Source organism: Schistocerca gregaria, chromosome 6 (assembly GCF_023897955.1).
Source record: "Schistocerca gregaria isolate iqSchGreg1 chromosome 6, iqSchGreg1.2, whole genome shotgun sequence".
Taxonomy (NCBI): Eukaryota; Metazoa; Arthropoda; class Insecta; order Orthoptera; family Acrididae; genus Schistocerca; species Schistocerca gregaria.
The window spans coordinates 273321885-273340917 of NC_064925.1; the positions used below are offsets into that span (position 1 = coordinate 273321885).

General features: G+C 44.8%; 1 protein-coding gene across 1 annotated transcript in view; it reads right to left on the bottom strand.

Moving 5' to 3' along the window:
* The window catches only part of LOC126279058 (acylphosphatase-2), a 132745-nt gene extending 113947 nt beyond the window's left edge, over positions 1-18798 (bottom strand). The window contains exon 1 of the mRNA XM_049979489.1: positions 18629-18798. Coding sequence (XP_049835446.1) covers positions 18629-18692 — 64 coding nt within the window. The 5' untranslated portion in view covers positions 18693-18798. The remainder of the gene's footprint in view (positions 1-18628) is intronic.
* Between the last annotated feature and the right edge of the window lie 235 nt (positions 18799-19033).

Below are 19033 nucleotides of genomic sequence, written 5' to 3' on the forward strand. Positions count from 1 at the left end.
CAGCATCCCAGGAGAGGCGCTGCAGGTGATGTGCTGTTAACCAAGGCACTCGCGTCGGTCATCCGCTGCCAGAGCCCATTAACGCCACATTTCGTCACACTACCCTAACCTATAAGTTCATCGTACGTCCCACATTAATTTCTGTGATTACTTTACATAGTGTTGCTTGTCTGTTAACACCGACAACTCTGCGCAAACACCGGTGCTCTCGATAGCTGAAGGTCGCGTAGTGTTTAGCACACTGGACTCGCATTCGGGAGGACGACGGTTCAAACCCGCATCTGGCCATTCAGATTTAGATTTTCCGTGATATTCCTAAATCTCTCCAGTCAAATACCGAGATGGTTCCTTTAAAGGGCACAGCCAATTTCATTCCCCTCTCTTGCCACAATATGTGCTTGTGCTCTGTCTCTAATGACCTTGTTGTCGACGGGACGTTAAGCCCAATTTTGCTTCTTCCTTTTCTTCTTGGTCGTTAAGTGAAGGACATCGGTCACTCGCTATCCGTGGTGAGAGTTAGTGTCTGAAATTTGGTTTCTCGGCACACTATTGACACTGTTGATCTCGGAATACTGAATTCCCTAACGATTTCTGAAATTGCATGTCGCACGCGTCTTGTTACAACTATCATTCCGCGCTCAAAGTCTGTTAATACCCGTCTTGCGGCCATAATCACGTCGGAAATCTTCTCACGTGAAACACCTGAGTACAAATGACAGGTCCGCCAATGCACTGCCATTTTATATCTCGTGTACGAGATACCACCATCACCTGTATGGGTGCATATCTGTATCCCATGACTACTGTCACGTTGGGGTAAATGTGTCACTCATCGTTGCTGCCTTATGTTCACGTAGTGGTATTGCGCGTGAAACTGGGCAAGTGACTCGATCACTGCGCCATCTGTATAGGCCTGACGATTCACCCGGGCTTGCGCACGGGGGTGACTAATTTGTTGTCCCGCGAGTTTATTTCTGTGGCCCGATGCCGTTTCTGACTCTTGGAGGGTACCCCTGAAAGTTCCTCTGTACCGCTCGTCGTGTGTTTACGGTAGGAGTGTCGCAGCGATTGGTGAGCGCAGCGGCTATCGCTGTCGCAGGATGAGGCGATGCATCGGATCGCGGTTAACGTGAGGCCGCTGCCAGACTATGCGCGCCATGAGCCTGACATTTGCACCGCAGTGTTGTGCCCATCAGCTGATCCTCGTGGCACGCCGTTGCACAAGGCGCCGGCCACACCAGCTCACAGCCTGCTGTCAATGTCACGGGCTCCACCTGTCCCGCACACGGCAGCGCACTGAATTTCTCCTATGCTCCAGATACGCACATTTCGTTTATACCTTGTGTTTATAATTAAAGTGCAGATACTCACAGAGATCCAGTATGGGCTGTATTATCGCATGGCAGAGTTGGTACGTATGCTAAGGCGTTAATGCTGAACCAATATAAATGTTCGAATGTGTGTGAATTCTTAAGGGACCAAACTGCTGAGGTCATCGGCCCCTAGACTTACACACTGCCTAAACTAACTTCTGTTGTTGTTGTGGTCTTCAGTCCAGAGACTGGTTTGATGCAGCTCTCCATGCTACTCTATCGTGTGCAAGCTTCTTCATCTCCCAGTACCTACTGCAACCTACATCCATCTGTTTAGTGTACTTATCTCGTGGTCTCCCTCTGCGATTTTTACTCTCCACGCTACCCTTGACGTCTCAGAATATGCCCTACCAACCGGTCCCTTCTTCTTGTCAAGTTGTGCCACAAACTTCTCTTCTCCCCAATTCTGTTCAATACCTCCTCATTAGTTATGAGATCTACCCACCTAATCTTCAGCATTCTTCTGTAGCACCATATTTCGAAAGCTTCTATTCTCTTCTTGTCTAAACAATTTATCGTCCACCTTTCACTTCTATACAGGGCTACACTCCATATAAATACTTTCAGAAACGACTTCCTGACACTTAAATCTATACTCGATGTTAACAAATTTCTCTTCTTCAGAAACGCTTTCCTAACCATTGCCAGCCTACATTTTATATCCTCTCTACTTTGACCATCATCAGTTACTTTGCTTCCAAAATAGCAAAACTCCTTTACTACTTTGAATGTCTCATTTCCTAATCTAATTCCCTCAGCATCACCCGACTTAATTCGACTACATTGCATTATCCTCGTTTTGCTTTTGTTGATGTTCATCTTATATCCTCCTTTCAAGACACTGTCCATTCCGTTCAACTGCTCTTCCAAGTCCTTTGCTGTCTGTGACAGAATTACGATGTCATTGGCGAACCTCAAAGTTTTTATTTCTTCTCTATGGATTTTAATTCCTACTCCGAACTTTTCTTTTGTTTCCTTTACTGCTTGCTCAATATACAGATTGAATATCTTCGGGGATAGGCTACTACCTTGTCTCACGCCCTTCCCAACCACTGCTTCTCTTTCAGGCCCCTCGACTCATATAAGTGCCATCTGGTTTCTGTACAAATTGTAAACAGCCTTTCGCTCCCTTAAACTAACTTATACTAAGAATAACAGACACACCCATGCCCGAGGGAGGACTCGAACCTCCGGCGGGAGGGGCCTCGCAGTCTGTGATATGGCGCCTCAAACCGCACGGCCACCCCGCGCGGCTGAACCGATATACGCTAGAAAAAAATTAGTTCCAATTTTGGCCACCAGGTGCAAATTTGGTGCAGTATAGGATCTCGTAGACGTCTCCGGTACTCATGTTGAACAAACTAACAAACTGTGTAAGCGGCAGCTATTAATAAAATCACCATTATGCCTTTCTTACTTGTTTGAGCTTCTCTGCCCACGTTCCATTCCTAATACAACACATGGAAGCATTTCTATATGTCTTTCTTGCTTTCACAGCCCCAGATTTCCACCTGGTGCCCAACATTTGAACTAATGTTTTTTCAGCGTAAATCGGTTTCGTGTTAACACATTACAATATCTGGTAAGTTTCGCTGCCATTCGATAATTACACACTGGACTTCTATGAGTAGCTGCACTATAAACTATTGTTACCACATGGTATTTTCCTTTCTGGAGCTCTTTGGTTTTAAGAAGTTTATTCTTAATTTCTAGGAGCACAATGTATTAGTTTCTTTCTGCAGGGTGCCAGAAAGTTTGAGAATTGGCGCCAATTTACGCGGTATGTTTTGTGAATAAAACCGTCTACATCGCTTAAATAGTTTCTTTAATACGCCGTTTAGGCTACTGTCATCATCAGATATAAAAGACTAAGTACTTGCAAATGAACGTAAGAGTAAGCACAGGTAATAAATACTAACGCTAAACCCTGTTTTGCAAGTTCTAAGTTTTTTTGTATCTGATTATGACTGCAGCTGAATCGACGTAATAAACAAATTTATTATGCTATCGAAACGACGGTTTCATTTACAATGATCGTGGCCTTATACAGAAAATTAATTTCTTTTGTTAACATTAATTTTGTACTGGGCGATGATAATTAAAGTGCTCTTTTTGATAGAGGTTCAGAGTTGGCTGTGATTATCGTATGGCAGCGAAACGTGGTAGATATTCTAATGCGTTAATAAAGAACCGATTAACGCCGGAAAAAACTAGTTCCAGTTCTGGCTACCAGGTGCAAAACTGGCACTGTGAACGCAAGAAAGAATAGTAATGTTTCCGTATGTTTTGGATTAGGAATGGGAGATGGGCAGAAAAGGTCAAACAAGTGAGAAGGGATCCATGCTGATTTTATTGTTAATCGCCGCTTGTTCAATATGAGCGCCGGAGACGTCGATGAGTCCGAAAAACTATATGCTCAACAGTTGCTCGCAGCAGCTCCAGTGGAATCTAAGCAACTAGTTCCCGCATACTAGCCTTCAGATGAGGTAAAGGCCGAACGTGACGTTGGTAAACACGTAGATTCAGATCAAGTGATCTTGCAGGCCTTGCTTCTGGAAAACCTCTGGAGGTAGACGTATATGTAGTAAGTAGACGTAGATGTAGGTGATACTTTCGTTGAAGGTTGAATTAAGCAGATCATTCACTGGGAAAGCAACATAAAGTGTTCCCCATCTTGCACGAAAACACTGATTTCCACACAGATCCGCTCTTCCAGAACAGGTATCACATGCTGTACAAAGAGGTCTCGATAAATTGTAGACGTTACGGTACACCTAAGAGGTCTTCAAAGAAGAACGGACAGTGAAAAGGCTCTTCGTGCGGAACACGCGGTTTAACAGTTCTGTATATTCACTGCACACTGTAGTGTAAGCTGTGCCTCTTCACTCCATAGAATATTGTCTGGCCAAATCTCATCAACGTCGAGTCGTGCCAGGAACCAAGTAAATTCAGAACGTTGCTGCGGATCGTGAGGTTTCAGTTTCTGCACCGTCTGGCTCTAGTATGGGCACTAGACCGCAAAACTTTCCAGACTTTTGACCATTCACGTGACACCGCGCGAGCAGTGGCGCTGTGAGGGTCACCTGCTGCAGGGTCACTTACAGCAACAGCAACCTCGTCAATAGCTTGCACTGGCATTGGAAGCCTTCCACGTGTGCAACACGTTCACCTGCGTTTCCGTATCTCATGATCATCTTTTTTAAGCCATTTAGTGACATCGTGCTTCTCCTCAAACCTTTCAGACGGCGATACTCTACATCTACATTTACATGGATACTCTGCAAATCACATTTAAATGCCTGGCAGAGGGCTCATCGAACCACCTTCACAAATGTCTATTATTCCAATCTCGTATTGCGCACGGAAAGAACGAACACCTATATCTTTCCGTACGAGCTCTGATTTCCCTTATTTTATCGTACAGATCGTTCCTCCCTATGTAGGTCGGTGTCAAAATATTTTCGCTTTCGGAAGAGAAAGTTGGTGATTGGAATTTCGTGAGAAGATTCTGTCGTAACAAAAAACGCCTTTCTTTTAATGATGTCCAGCCCAAATCCTGTATCATTTCTGTGACACTCTCTCCCATATTTCCCGACAATACAAAACGTGCTGTCTTTCTTTGAACTTTTTCGATGTACTCCGTCAGGCCTATCTGGTAAGGAACCACACCGCGCAGCAGTATTCTAAAAGAGGACGGACAAGCGTAGTGTAGGCAGTCTCCTTAGTAGGTCTGTTACATTTTCTAAGTGTCCTGCCAATACAACGCAGTCTTTGGTTAGCCTTCGCCACAATATTTTCTATGTGTTCCTTCCGATTTAAGTTGTTCGTAATTGTAATAAGAAGGTATTTAGTTGAATTTACGGCTTTTAGATTAGACTATCGTGTAACCTAAGTTTAACGAGTTCCTTTTAGCACTCATATGGATGACCTCACACTTTTCGTTATTTAAGTTCAACTGCCACTTTTGCACCAGTAAGATATCTTTTCTAAATCGTTTTGCAGTTTGTTTTGATCGATAAACGACAGCGTCATCTGCAAAAAACTGAAGTACTGTTCACTCACGTTATGACTTGTCAAAACACAATGTGGATACCATACCGTCATACAAACAGTGTACAGCGCCAGATTTGCACGTGGTGGCCATAATTGGAACTAATATTTTTCCAGCTTAAATCGGTTCCACATTAACACGTTAGTGTATCTACCAAGTTTCACAGCCCGCGTTGGACCCCCGTGAGCAGCTGCACTTTAATTATAATCATGTGGTATGTAGTACGGTGCTAAGACGTTTCTACAGCCATTAATACATCCAGTGGAATTCCACACTCAAGAAAAATCGTATAAAGTCGTCTGTGTTTTCAAATCTGAACTGTTTATGTATAGTACTGTAAGGTGGTTGAATAAATGGAGGTCAATTTCGCAGCCTACATAAGAGTTTTGTACATCGTAACAGGAAGGTGAGCATGACAGCTAATTTAGTTTGGCGGTAATGAGCAGGTTTGCCTGTAAGTATGTAAAGCAAAACAGGTGACAATCGACAGTATTAACACACCGCTCCTATATAATGCATGTCAGTGAGCAGAAGGTGAAACAAACAGTGAGAGGAAATGTTTTCTGTGGGAGCGAGCGTGGGCAGAAGCAGAGGCTGCGACATGGGAGGGCGTCCCGATGTGGTAGCCAGCGACCGGACAGGTAACGCGTACTGGAGAGCAAGCAACAGGCCACCAGAAGTAAGACAGAGAGAAGCTTTAGAAAACTGCATCTTGGAACTCCAAATGGATACGGACAAAACCAGTAGTGCAGTTGATCATGAGAACAACGAATGGTACACATGTGATGTATGCATGTGACTTTTAGGTGTCTGGAGCGGGTACAAAACGTCCGATTGGCGGAAACGAAATATGAAGAAGTAAAGTGCAAGATTTCGACGCAGTTCAATGGTAGGGCCCTTGCAATTGGCGGAGAGAGTTTCCACAAAATTAGAGGAACGCTTCTATTGGTCGAAAAAAGCCGTGACGTGGAGAACGTAAGATACCAGGTGGGGAGACAGTTCGGCTACGAGAAAGACAAGAGCGAAATTATCGCGGACTTCTCTCTGAACTCGCGTCAAGTGCGCACGCTGCTCCAGCCATGTGCGTGCATATCGCCATATTCCAAGACTAGGGATGAGCACATGTTTTCTCTCATAACGAGAAACATAGGGAGAGTTTCTGCTGGAAAAATGAGCAATGGCTTAATTAATTTTTACAGGAATTTCAGAGGACGAGAGCAGCCATGCAGATGACAGCTCATCGCAGCTCAGGTACCATGAGCAGAAGCGTAAACTTGTTGTTTCACCAGCTTGCGTCCACTGTAAACTCGAGCGACCTTGGATAATCTTATGCTCATCTTGTCACAAAACTAACCATCCTCCGTAGACTTGATTGTCGTCCTAAATAGTACCGAACTTTGAAGCGTAATCATGACGTAGTTGTAAGAATAATTTTGTAAAGAAACTTCTAATTATAATTTACCATTGTTGTGTTTAGGGTTATTTCACTTTCTGAGAACGAGATGCGTTTGTCTGACAACTGTCGTAACATTGTCACATTGTAAACTGTGTAAATGCCTGTATTTTCTGTGATAAGATTGCAACATTAAACCAAAAATATTTACAGCTTACACAGTTGTTGTTCTGACCTCCAAACGTGGGTCAAGGATTTTATTGAACGTGTGAAAAACCGTTCCTAAGCTTCAGTGAAGCGGGTCTGTGTTCCAAAACAGTGCTCGATGTGAGAATCAGTTTCTCCCCCTGCCTGCTTCCTTCGCAGAGGGGGCGGCAAGATGGACTGTCGGTGCGACATCGTGTTGTGTTTTTGGGGCTGGACAGTATGATTCATAAAACAAGAGCAAAAATGTTATTAATGAACTGTAGATGGTAGAAACTCTGATGATTATAGCATAATAATTAGAGTGAAGCAAGGCCTGCAGTAGATTCTAGAGTTCTTGTCGCATGTAAAAAAAAAAAAAAAAGGAGTAATAAATAAACTTCGTGCACACACTAATATTTATACTTTAATTGCGTATCTCATTGCACGGAATATACCTGGATGGAATAATTAATTCTTTATCCTTTTACAAGCTTTCCGGGATTTTAAGAGTATTTTTACCAATGCAGTTTCACTAAAGCGTGATGGTGTTAAAGCTTCTCCCCAATTGATGTACTGTTTACGTTTACGGAAATGTACAGCGAGACTTTTTTAAAGCACATCATTATCGCCTTTGACTGTAAAATTATTTATTTATAAAACCCAGTATCACAACTTCGGCCTTATGGGAGTTACTACCTGCGGTATTAAGAACTGCAAAAACAGAGCGGATACACTTAAGAGGCGACAAAATAGTTAACGTTTGAGGGCGTTGCTGCAGCGTATATAAGATTCAGCGTGACTCCGATGCGGTTATATTGGACAGTCAAAAAGAGTCTGAGAAGCTTGTAAGGATGCTGGGAAGGGGTTGATCTGAGAAATAACTGTTAAGAACAAAATTCTATACGTTGCACCTTGCATTGAAGTTCGCCAATCAGGTAGTCGCGCACACAATTTAAAGCACTTGCAGGTGCTAAAATGCGGTAATGCACAGACATATGTGGATCTGCGAGTTACCACTTGTTCAAATGCTCATTACCACTTAAAATAAGCCTTTTCGGAGGCGATAACAGGAAGCTAGGTGAATAAAATCTGTGCTTGTTCGGTTTGAGAAAACCAAACGAAGAACGCATTTGGTAACACTGTCTCTGGCAGGCTCCTTGAATTTGCACGCTCGACATTATTGGCTAATTTCAGTGCTAAATAACTTGGAAATGGCGCGACTTATCGAACTTTTTTTTAAGAATTATTTATCAGCACAACGTACCCTGCAACACTAAAATACTTTTCAGTCTGTTTCTGACTACCCTACATAAGCACCGACATGTAAGCGAGAGGTTAGTGTGGACTTGGAACAGTAACTTTTTGATCGCGCCTTATAGAATGGCACTCATACCATGTATGGGATAAAAATAAAATACATATTACTCGGAATGTGCTTCGGTGTGTAGCTGGTGTATGGATGGCATGATGGGAGTGGCATTCGATATATGTACTCCATTTTTGCAGTACTCTACTCGACAATGGTCACGCGGCCGAAACTGCAATAGTGGGTTTCATAAACAACCAATTTTACAGTCAAAGGTGACCCAGATGTACTTTAGAACATCGAATAGGGTTGTGAACCCTAGCTGCGAGAACTTAACGAGTACGTCAAGAATTTTTTTCCCTTTTGGCAGGGAAGGGAGGAATGATAGTATGAACAAGCACCCTCCGCCGAGTGCCTCAAAGTACCGTGGCTGGCACAGTGGATACCTGGAGCATCAATTACTACCGCCACCAGTACAACTGGGCGTCTCTTAAAGGTAACAGCCTTGCAGCTGCTGAACTCTTGCCAGAGACTTCGACAATGCTCCATTTGTTTTCTCTCCCTTGACAACGAACGACAAACAAGGCGGTTGTCTTCATCCTTGGACTGTAAGCTATGTGAAACAGTGATAGCCTCTTCTTTCGTGCCTTGTAGAGAGGCCTTCCAGCTGGTAGCCTATGCATTGTTTTGAATCTTTTATCTGCTGCACCGATATAATTATCCTACCAGTCCAAAGGCTAAGGCAAACTGCATCCAAGTGCACAATTTCTCTTGGCAGATGATGCAACTCCGATTTCACAAGACTGTGTCTTCTACATCAGCGGTTGTTAGACTGTGTTCCGCGTAACCCTGGAGGATCGTTTTTGTTCTCTCTCTTGTTTCCCATACATAAATGATCTGGCGCATGGGGTGAACAGTAATGTGCAACTGTTCGTTGATGACGCTGTTGCAGGATTCTAGTCCAAATCGTTTATGAGATATCGTATTTTAGAAAGTTCCCACACCGACACTTGCACAATACATGCGGTAGCACACAATAAAGAACAACACAAGTGCATACGTTAGTTATGTGGATTCTGATCAGTAATGAGACAACTGACTGTCACAGGTTGTGTTCAAAATGATCACCGGCAGCGGCAATTCACGCTTCCAGTCTGCTGTGGAACGACTGCTGTACACGTGCCAGCATTTCAACGGAGATGTCAGAGCAGGCTACAGTAATACGTTGTTGCATATCATCGGGTGTAGTTGGTATGTCCTTGTAGACAGCGACCCAGCTTTTCCCATAGAAAAAAGTCTACAGGCGTCAAATCCAGGGAACGGACCGGCCAAGGTAAGGTCCTCCGCGTCCAGTCCAATGATGTGGAAACAATTAACGAAAACGCTTTGTAGTGCTTTGTGCACTATGAGCTGGGCAACTATCATATTGGTACCACAGGTTCCTCCTAGTCTGCAGCGGAATGTCCTCTAGCATCCGTGGAAGATGGTGTCTTAGGAGGCTACGATAGTTATGCTCGTTAGTGTTCCGTCTATGAAAGTCGGGCCTATGAGCTGATGGTTCACTATCCCACACAACACGCTTACATTCACTGCACGCTGACGTTCTACCTGACGAGGTCTACGAGGTTTGTCCACACACCAACAGTGCATGTTTCGGCTGTTTACCAGACCGTTGTCCGCCCCGACAGCTGAGTGGTCAGAGTGACGGATTGCTGTCCTACGGGCCCAGGTTCGATTCCCGCTGGATAAGACCTGCACCAAGGCGGCCGGACCTGCCCCGCATGGGGCCTCCCGGCCAATCACGCCAAACGATCATTTCATTTCCAGCTGACCATAATTGTTAAATGGGGCTTCATCACTAAACAAGATACATGATACATCTGGAGTATCCTGTCGTAATCTCTACGTGCAGAAGCTAACACGATTGTCGTGATCGTTTCCATGCAGCGCTTGATGCGGAGACATGATATGGATGGAAGCTACGTCGATGAAGAATGCGTAGAGCGCTTGCCTGACACATGCGACTTCCTCGTGCGATTATGCGGAAGCTAATACGTGGTTCAACCGCAACTGGAGCAAGAACATTAGTTTCCCCTTCTTCTATCGTCACTTCTTTCCTTCTGTAACGTTGTCTAGGTGTTACACTACCACTTTCGAGTAACTGGTTGATAAATAATTGCGAAGGTGGTTGACGTCTGTTGGAAAATCTTGCCGCCTACACTGTACAATAATGAACTGCATTCTTCCGAAACTCTGCATACACCACGAGCATGTCGGCTTTTTCTATATTTGTAAACCCCACCGTCCACTCACGGCCTTCTGCTTGGGCTGTCGCACACTGACTAGCAAGTCGCAATGCTCTCAAGGAACAGACAATCATGCTGTAAGCAAACAATATCATATCTATCAACTACGCAGGTTGAATGGCACAAACAAGAGTCGGTGTGAAAACTTTGCACAATACGATATCTCGTAAACGACACCACTAGAATGTTGCAACAATCACCTCTGACATTCTAATTTCTCCCACTTTTAGTTTTTTAATATTAGTGGGCATTCTTCCATCTAAAGAAATGCATATTTTCACAAGAAATACACTTTATAAGTGCTATTGCAATCTGTTTATTGGATAACAATACGAGCCCCCGACTACCAATCCATTCTGTGAAAGCTGGCCATCAATAGAAATTTACATTTCCGGAATATTTGCGGTGCAAGACTTAAGTGATTCACCTTGTATACTTTCCTTACACCGTCAAATGTCCGGAACATCACCAGGCTGCATTCAGGCTCGCGATAAACAGTGATCATAATATATTTATATAGATTTGGTGTCTGCTCTTTCGGACATGTCCGAAAGTACAGACACCATATCCATATAAGTGTATAGTTCTGGCAATACCGGCCATGACCTTCTTCTGTGCGGAAGCACACATATTCCCCGAACTCTTACAGGGCTTGGTAAGAATGTCTTCCACGAGTGATGAGTGTGTTGGGGTGGGACACTTCGAATGTAGTGGACATACAATGCGAGAACGTGGGTCTCGCGGGAGGCGTGCGCGAGGTAGTCCCTGCAGTCGCGCTATCCTCTGTGCCCTCGGTGGCTCAGATGGATGCTGGCACGGTAGCTCAGCGTGTTCGGTCAGCCTCTGTAATAAAAAGAACTGAGTAAAGGAATCCACGATCAACTTGAAAGGATATCATGTGACGTCCGCCCAGGCCAAACGCAACGAACAATACCGAACAAAATGAAGAAAAAAGATGCATAGAGCGCCTGCTATGTGAACATGATATATATCACGCCCGTCAGCAGCTGAAGGTATTAATATAATTCTAATTTAGTGATGATAATGTTTTGACTTAAAATTTTGTGTCGAAATGTGAAGATGAGTATGCAGTTTTATTTGTTCGCTCGACATCTTGGCCTGTGGCGCGCATATAACAGACGTGTAATATCATTACGCGCGGTCCAGTCACATCAAAGTGACCATCGTCGATGTTGGATGTCAAAGCGCAATAACCATTCACAGACGGCAGGTAGTAGCAGTAACAGTGGAGGGTACACATTGCGTCTCTCCTAACAGTAGTCAGGGATATTTTCTTTGGTGTTTCAGCAGATAATGTAATATTTCGTTTTCGCATTGTGCAGATGGAGTCGACCCAAATACAAATAGTACTGCTCATCACGATTCTTATTACCGTCATGGTTCAGTAATTGTGAGGGCAAAAGTATGTTGAATTTAAGTGATAAATATTTTCTTCAGCAAAACATTCTCTCATGTCAGTCTGAACATGGTCGATGAAGCAATAAAAACAGTTCTTTTCCAATATGGCATAACATCATCATTATGAACGTGGTTTTCCCTGTGTCTTTGTCTGCCTGTAAGACGAGGAACACTCATCTCCACGTATAACTCTTCCATAACTGCCTTCGTCTCTTCAACAACGCGAGCAAAGTGGCTATCAGCATTAGTTCTCATGCCGTCGTACATCTTGAGCGTCGAATCTAATTTGTTTTGCCATCGCGACGTCCACGCTAGGGTCTTGTAAGATTTTGCTAACTGGATATGTTATGCTCATAATATCACTGAGTGTAAACAGAATGACAATAAACGTGCAGGCTGACTGGCGGAGGCGGCACAGCAATAAGCCCCCCCGCCCCTCATTTGTATCCGCCACCAGTGTCCACAGAAATAGTGGGTTTGTTTCGCGTTACAAACAAAATGATTTTTTAAGTGGAATTTCACTTGCCCTTTCGAAGTGAGCTCCCAGATTAGTGCTACCTTTAATTTATAACAGGGACAGTAAAACCCGAAGAACAATCAGTACTCCAGTAGCGACATCACTGCCCTGGCCCAAGCTGACTGCTGCCGCCAAGTATGCAACGCTACTGAGTCGCTGATGGAAACGTCGTGTGGCTAGGGCTTCCCGTCGGGTGGATCCATCGCCTGGCGCAAGTCTTTCGAGTGTACGGAGCTTCGGGGACTTGCTTGTCGGTGGATGACATGATGATAGTAGAGACAACACAAGATCCAGTCCCTGAACGGAGAAAATCTCCGACCCAGCAGGGAATCGAATCCGGGGCCCTTGGCATTACAGTCCACTCAGCTATCAGGGCGGACTGAGTCGCTGATGATTTGCTGTTTATTCTTCGCGTTTTATTGTCCACTAATTCGGGAGCGCTCTATCCAAAGAGCACGTAAAATTCCGATTTAAAATAATTTTGTTTGTAAAGGGAAACAAACCGACGCTACCTTTTGTCACTGAGTGTCGCATGAAACGCATGACGACTAGTAATTGTTTGGGTTGACTCTAGCTAAACAACACAAAAAAGAAAACGCGCCTTCCGAGGTATAGGAGAGACGCCCGGTATAAAACGTACTGGGAGGACGCAGAGAACAGTGTAGTCGTTGCCGTATTGCGGAAGCGGAGTTCAAAATGGTTCAAATGGCTCTGAGCACTATGGAACTTAACAATCTGAGGTCATCATTCCCTTAGAACTTAGAACTACTTAATCCTAACTAACCTAAGAACATCACACACATCCATGCCCGAGGCAGGATTCAAACCTGCGATCAAAGCAGTCGCACCGTTCCGGACTGCAGCGCCTAGAACCGCTCAGCCACCACGGCCGGCAGGAAGCGGAGTGGTTTATCTGACATCCAAAAGGACATGATCATTAGCATTGCACCAAGTGTGGAAGCATTTTCGAAACGGCTAAGTATGTGAATTGTTCGCGGGTCGCCGTGTCTAAAGTATACCGTGCATGGCAAAATGGTGCTATCCAAAACCGGCGCCGAGGCGACAGTGGTCACCACACGTCATAGATGACGGGGGTGAAAAACGGCTGAGAAGATATGTACGCTCTAAAAGACTTACAACTGTTGAGCAACTGACGGCCGCTATGAACCAAGAGGCTACCAACAGTGTCTCGTTAACGATCGTTCAGCGACGTTGCTGTGGATGGGCCTCCGCAGAGGATGCCTGGTTCATGCACCCAATCTGACTGCTGTTCATCGACGACAAGGGCTACAATTTGCACGCCAGGCAGCATCCGGACGTCCACTGAGTGGCGACAGGTGGCTTTTTCAGATGAATCACGTTTTATGCTCCATCGGACAGATTGCTATTAGTGTGTATGGCCCTGCAACCATAGTCGTAAAGCTCCAGGCCAGAGGGAGGGATAATTATGGTCTGGTGAATGTTTTTGCGTGATCTCGGCGTTCTGGAAGGCACAATGGATCAACACAACAACGCACCTATGCTTGGGCACCTTGGCACGATGGCATCTACCAGTAGGAAAATGTAACGCACCACACAGCTTCGAAAAGCACCATTATGAGTCAACTGTAATCCCCGGGCCACCAAACTCCCCGGATGTAAACCCAATCGAAAATCTATGGGACTACACTGATCGAGCTATTCGCACCATGGATCCTCAACTGCCGGCCGTTGTGGCCGAGGGGTTCTAGGCGCTTCAGTCTGGAACCGCGCGATCCCTACGGTCGCAGGTTCGAATCCTGCCTCGGGCTTGGATGTGTGTGATGTCCTTAAGTTAGTTAGGTTTAAGTAGTTATAAGTTCTAGGGGACTGATGGCCTCAGATGTTAAGTCCCATAGTGCTCAGAGCCATTTGAACCATTTTTTTGATCCTTAACTGAGAAACCCAGCGCAGCTGACCACGGCACAAGTCGGTATGGCTACATATGCCTGTCGATACCTTCCAGAACCTCACTGACTTTTTTCCTCCACGTCTTACAACGGTCCACGCTGCAATAGGTGGTTATTCAGGCTCCTGACAGATGGCCACATTAATGTGACTGGACCAGTGGCGGATACATATGGGGGAGGGGGGACTTACTGCCATCTGTACCGCCCCCGCCAATCAGCCTGGACGTTTATTGTCACTCTGTTTCCACCGGATGGCATTATGAGCATAACACATCCAATCAGCAAAATCTTACAAGACGCTGACTTCGACGTCGCGATGGCAAAAGCAAATTAGATTCAACGCTCAAGCTGTACGACGGCATGAGAGCTGATAGCCACTTTCCTCGTATTGCTGAAGAGACGAAGGCAGTTATGGTTCAAATGGCTCTGAGCACTATGGGACTTAACTACTGAGGTCATCAGTCCCATAGAACTTAGAACTACTTAAACCTAAATAATCGAAGGACATCACACGCATCCATGCCCGAGGCAGGATTCGAACCTGCGACCGTAGCTGTCGCGCGGTTCCAGACTGTAGCGCCTAGAACCGCTTGGCCATAACGGCCGGTGAAGGCAGTTATGGAAGAGTTATACGTGGAGATGAGTATTCCTCTTCTTACAGGCAGACAAAGGCACACAGGAAACTGCCATCATGAAGATGATGCTATGACATATTGGAAAAGAACTGTTTTTATTCCGACACTGGACCATGTTAGGACTGAGAGGAGAGAACGCTTTGTTGAATAAAAAATTTATCATTTAAAATTCAGCATTCTGTTGCCCTCACAACTACTGAAACATGACGATAACGATCTGGCACCTAAATTGAATCAGTGCTTAACTGAACTACCGTTCTTTGAACTAGTGTGTAGATCGGTCGGCAGAGAGAGAAAACTGCATTCGAGTTTCAGCTGGGAGTCTGGATTGCGCTAGTCGCGCAGCCTACGTTATTATAGAAGCCTCATAGTCCGGAAGAGCAAGGCTCACTTTCCCGCCTACCTTCCTGATTTGGGTTTCTCGCATTTGCTTGAAACTTGTCGGCTTTCTGTATCACCCTCGTGCTATCCGAGCTTATGACACGGTCCAGGTGACATCGACATCAGCTTCTAGCTTACTTTCTGGTGTAAATTACGATTGCTACGTAAATTCCTAACAGAGAGTGTCTAGCAGAATATTAAAGTACTGTGCGGCACATGTTAGCCCTGTATTTAGCCATATCTGTAATTTTTCCTTTCGGAATGGTCAGCTTCCTGAGCGATTAAAGTGCTCAGTAGTAAAGCAGCTTTATAAAAACGGATAAAGGGATAATGTAGATAATTTTAGACCTATTTCTATACTACCAGTGTTTGCAAAAGTTATTGAAAAGGCTGTTTATGTAAGGTTAATTGATATTTTATATCACACGATTTGCTATCAGATGTACAGTTCGGCTTTACAAGTCGCTTAACAACTGAAAATGCTACATTCTCTTTTCTCTGTGAGGTATTGGATGGGCTAAACTAAACGTTTCGAACGCTTGGCACATTTTTTGATTTAAATAAGGCATTTGATTGTGTTAATCATAAAATATTGCTCCAGAAGTTGGACCATTGCGGACTACGGGAAGTATCTCACAATGGGTTCACCTCTTACTTTAGCAAAAGGTAGCAAAAGGTCATTATCCACAGTATTGAGAATGGCTGTGATGTGGGGTCTGATTGGGGTACTGTCAAGTGGGGCATGCCCCAGGGATCAGTGTTGGGGCCACTCCTGTTTCTTATTTATGTAAATGATATGCCCTCTGCTATTATGGGTAACTCTAAAATATTTCTGTTTGCTGGTGACACTAGCTTGGAAGTAAATGATGTTGTGTGCAACATTGCCTCTGTTTCAAATAGTGCAGTATATGACCTCAGTTCATGGCTTGTGGAAAATAAACTAATGGTAAGTCACAGTAAGACTCAGTTTTTACAATTTGTAACACACAATCCAACAAAACCTGACGTTTTGATTTCACAGAACGGGCATATGATTAGTGAAACTGTACAGTTCAAATTTCTATGTGTTCAGATAGGTAGCAAGCTGTCGTGGAAAGCCCACGTTCAGGATCTTGTTCAAAGGCTTAATACTGCCATTGTTACTATTAGAACGGTATAAGAAGTGATTTATCGACATCAAAATTAGTCTACTTCGCTTATTTTCATTCGCCTATGTCGTGTGGTATTATATATTAGGGTAACTCTTCCCATTCTAAAAGGATATTTTTGGCTCAGAAACGGGCGGTTCGGACAATAATTGATGTGAGTTCACGAACCTCTTGTCGACCTCTGTTCACGAGTCTGGGTATTTTGACATTGGCCTCTCAATATGTATATTCCTTATTGTCGTTTCTTGCTACCAATATTAGTTTATTCCCAAGAATAAGCAGCTTTCACTCAGTTAATACTCGGCAGAAATCAAACCTGCATTTGGATCGGACTTCCTTAACTCTTGTGCAAAAAGGTGTGCAGTATACTGCTGCACCCATTTTCAATAAGCTGCCACTCGAATTCAAAAATATTAGCAGTAATCCACGCGCTTTCAAACCGGAACTGAAGAGTTTCCTCATGGGTCACTCCGTCTATTCGTCGAGGAGTTCCTTGAAAAATTAAGGTGATTCTTATTGTATTCCTGGTAGCATTTACTTAAACTTATGGACTGACTTTTTTCGGATTCATGAACATTTAACTGTTATTACTTTTACGTTGTAATTTCATGTACTAACACGTTCCATGACCTTGGAGATTTGCTCCTCAATTTGATCCTACGGAACTTGAAGTGAAAATAAAATAATACAGGGTGTCCGAAACGTCTTTCCCTGATTACATAAATTGATAACTCAGGCTAAAAGTAAGATACATAGATGAAACTGGTGTCTAATTGTTTAGAAACTATCAAAGTTTTTTTCACACATCAGTAAACTTCCATATGAGCACCCTTGGTAGCACGTAGCACATCTAGGCGATATTCAGTTTCCGTCCACACATTAGGAGGGATCGGTTGAACGACTGTGGATATCCATTGCCGTAGGTTCAAAAACATGGCTCTGAGCACTATGGGACTTAACATCTGTGGTCATCAGTCCCCTAGAACTTAGAACTACTTAAACCTAACTAACCTAAGGACATCACACACATCCATGCCCGAGGCAGGATTCGAACCTGCGACCGTAGCAGTCGCGCAGTTCCGAACTGACGTTGCTGCAGGGTTTCAAGATCTTTTACACCTGTTCGGTAGACCTCGTCCTTGACATAATCATATAAAAAGTAGTCTAATGGGGTTTTGTCAGGAGAACGTGAAGGCCAAACCGTTGACCCATCACTACCAATCCATCGCCCAGGAAAGGTCACACCGAGATAGGCACGGACGTTCAAACTCCAATGAGGCGGTGCACCGTCTTGCTGAAACAAGACATCACGGTGATACTGAAGCAGCTGAGGAACAGCATACAGGAGCAACATGTCCAGATACACTACAGATGTGATGGTAGCCTCAGCGAAGAAGAATGGCCCGATAATTCTATCGTGCAACAGCGCGCACCAAACGTTCACCTTTCGACTTCCTCTGGCGCACTCCATGATCTCGCCAGGGGGTTGTGAACCCCAAATGCGCAAATGATGGCGATTGAGTACTCCACTGACAAAAAAGGTCGCTTCGTCGGTAAAGGCAGTTCGTTTGAGATAACCATCATCGTCCTCAACACGTGATAGCATTTCGACCGCTAAGTCATATCGACGCGTACTGCCATTGGGCAACAATGGAAGTGGAACTTCACTCATGCGTGAAAAAAACTTTGATAGTTTGTAAACAATTAGACACCAGTTTCATACTTGTATCTTACTTCTAGCGTGAGTTATCAATTTATGTAATCAGGGAAAGACTTTTCGGACACCCTGTATAAAGATATACGTCTACTATAACCGTACTCGTTTTGCGTTCGTATTTGTCAGCTGCGAATGGAAATTGATACTTTTTGGGCTACTTCGGAGTCAGTTGACTTTAAATGCAAGCAACCTGTTGCGCACGACACGTGCTGTTCTCGTCGCTCGCGGCGCAGGGAGGGTCACCTCCTCCAGCCTGCGGCCAGCGTACCTTGCACCTGTCCGAAGACCTCAAACTCGACGGACACGATGGCTGGTCCGTCGTGCACGCCCATGCTGATGGGGTACGGGTTCGCCGTGCTGGCTGCTGCTTCTGCCGCTGACTGCTTGTCTTCCCGTGGCGGCCGCCCGGCCTGTACTGCCGACGCCGCCTCCGTCGTCTCCGCCGCCGCCGCCGTGTCCGCCCGTCTATTCCTGGCGCCGAGACGCCGCTGCGCCTGCCACAGACGCTGACCCTTGGCTGTCGCCGTTGCCCAGTAAACAGCAGGCAAGGCCGGGCCTTTACTTTGCAACACTGCACTACTTAGTGGCTCAAGTACACGCACTGCTCGACTATCGGACGACGATTTAAGTCATTCTACATATCAACGCAGGTTGACGAATACACGATTATATT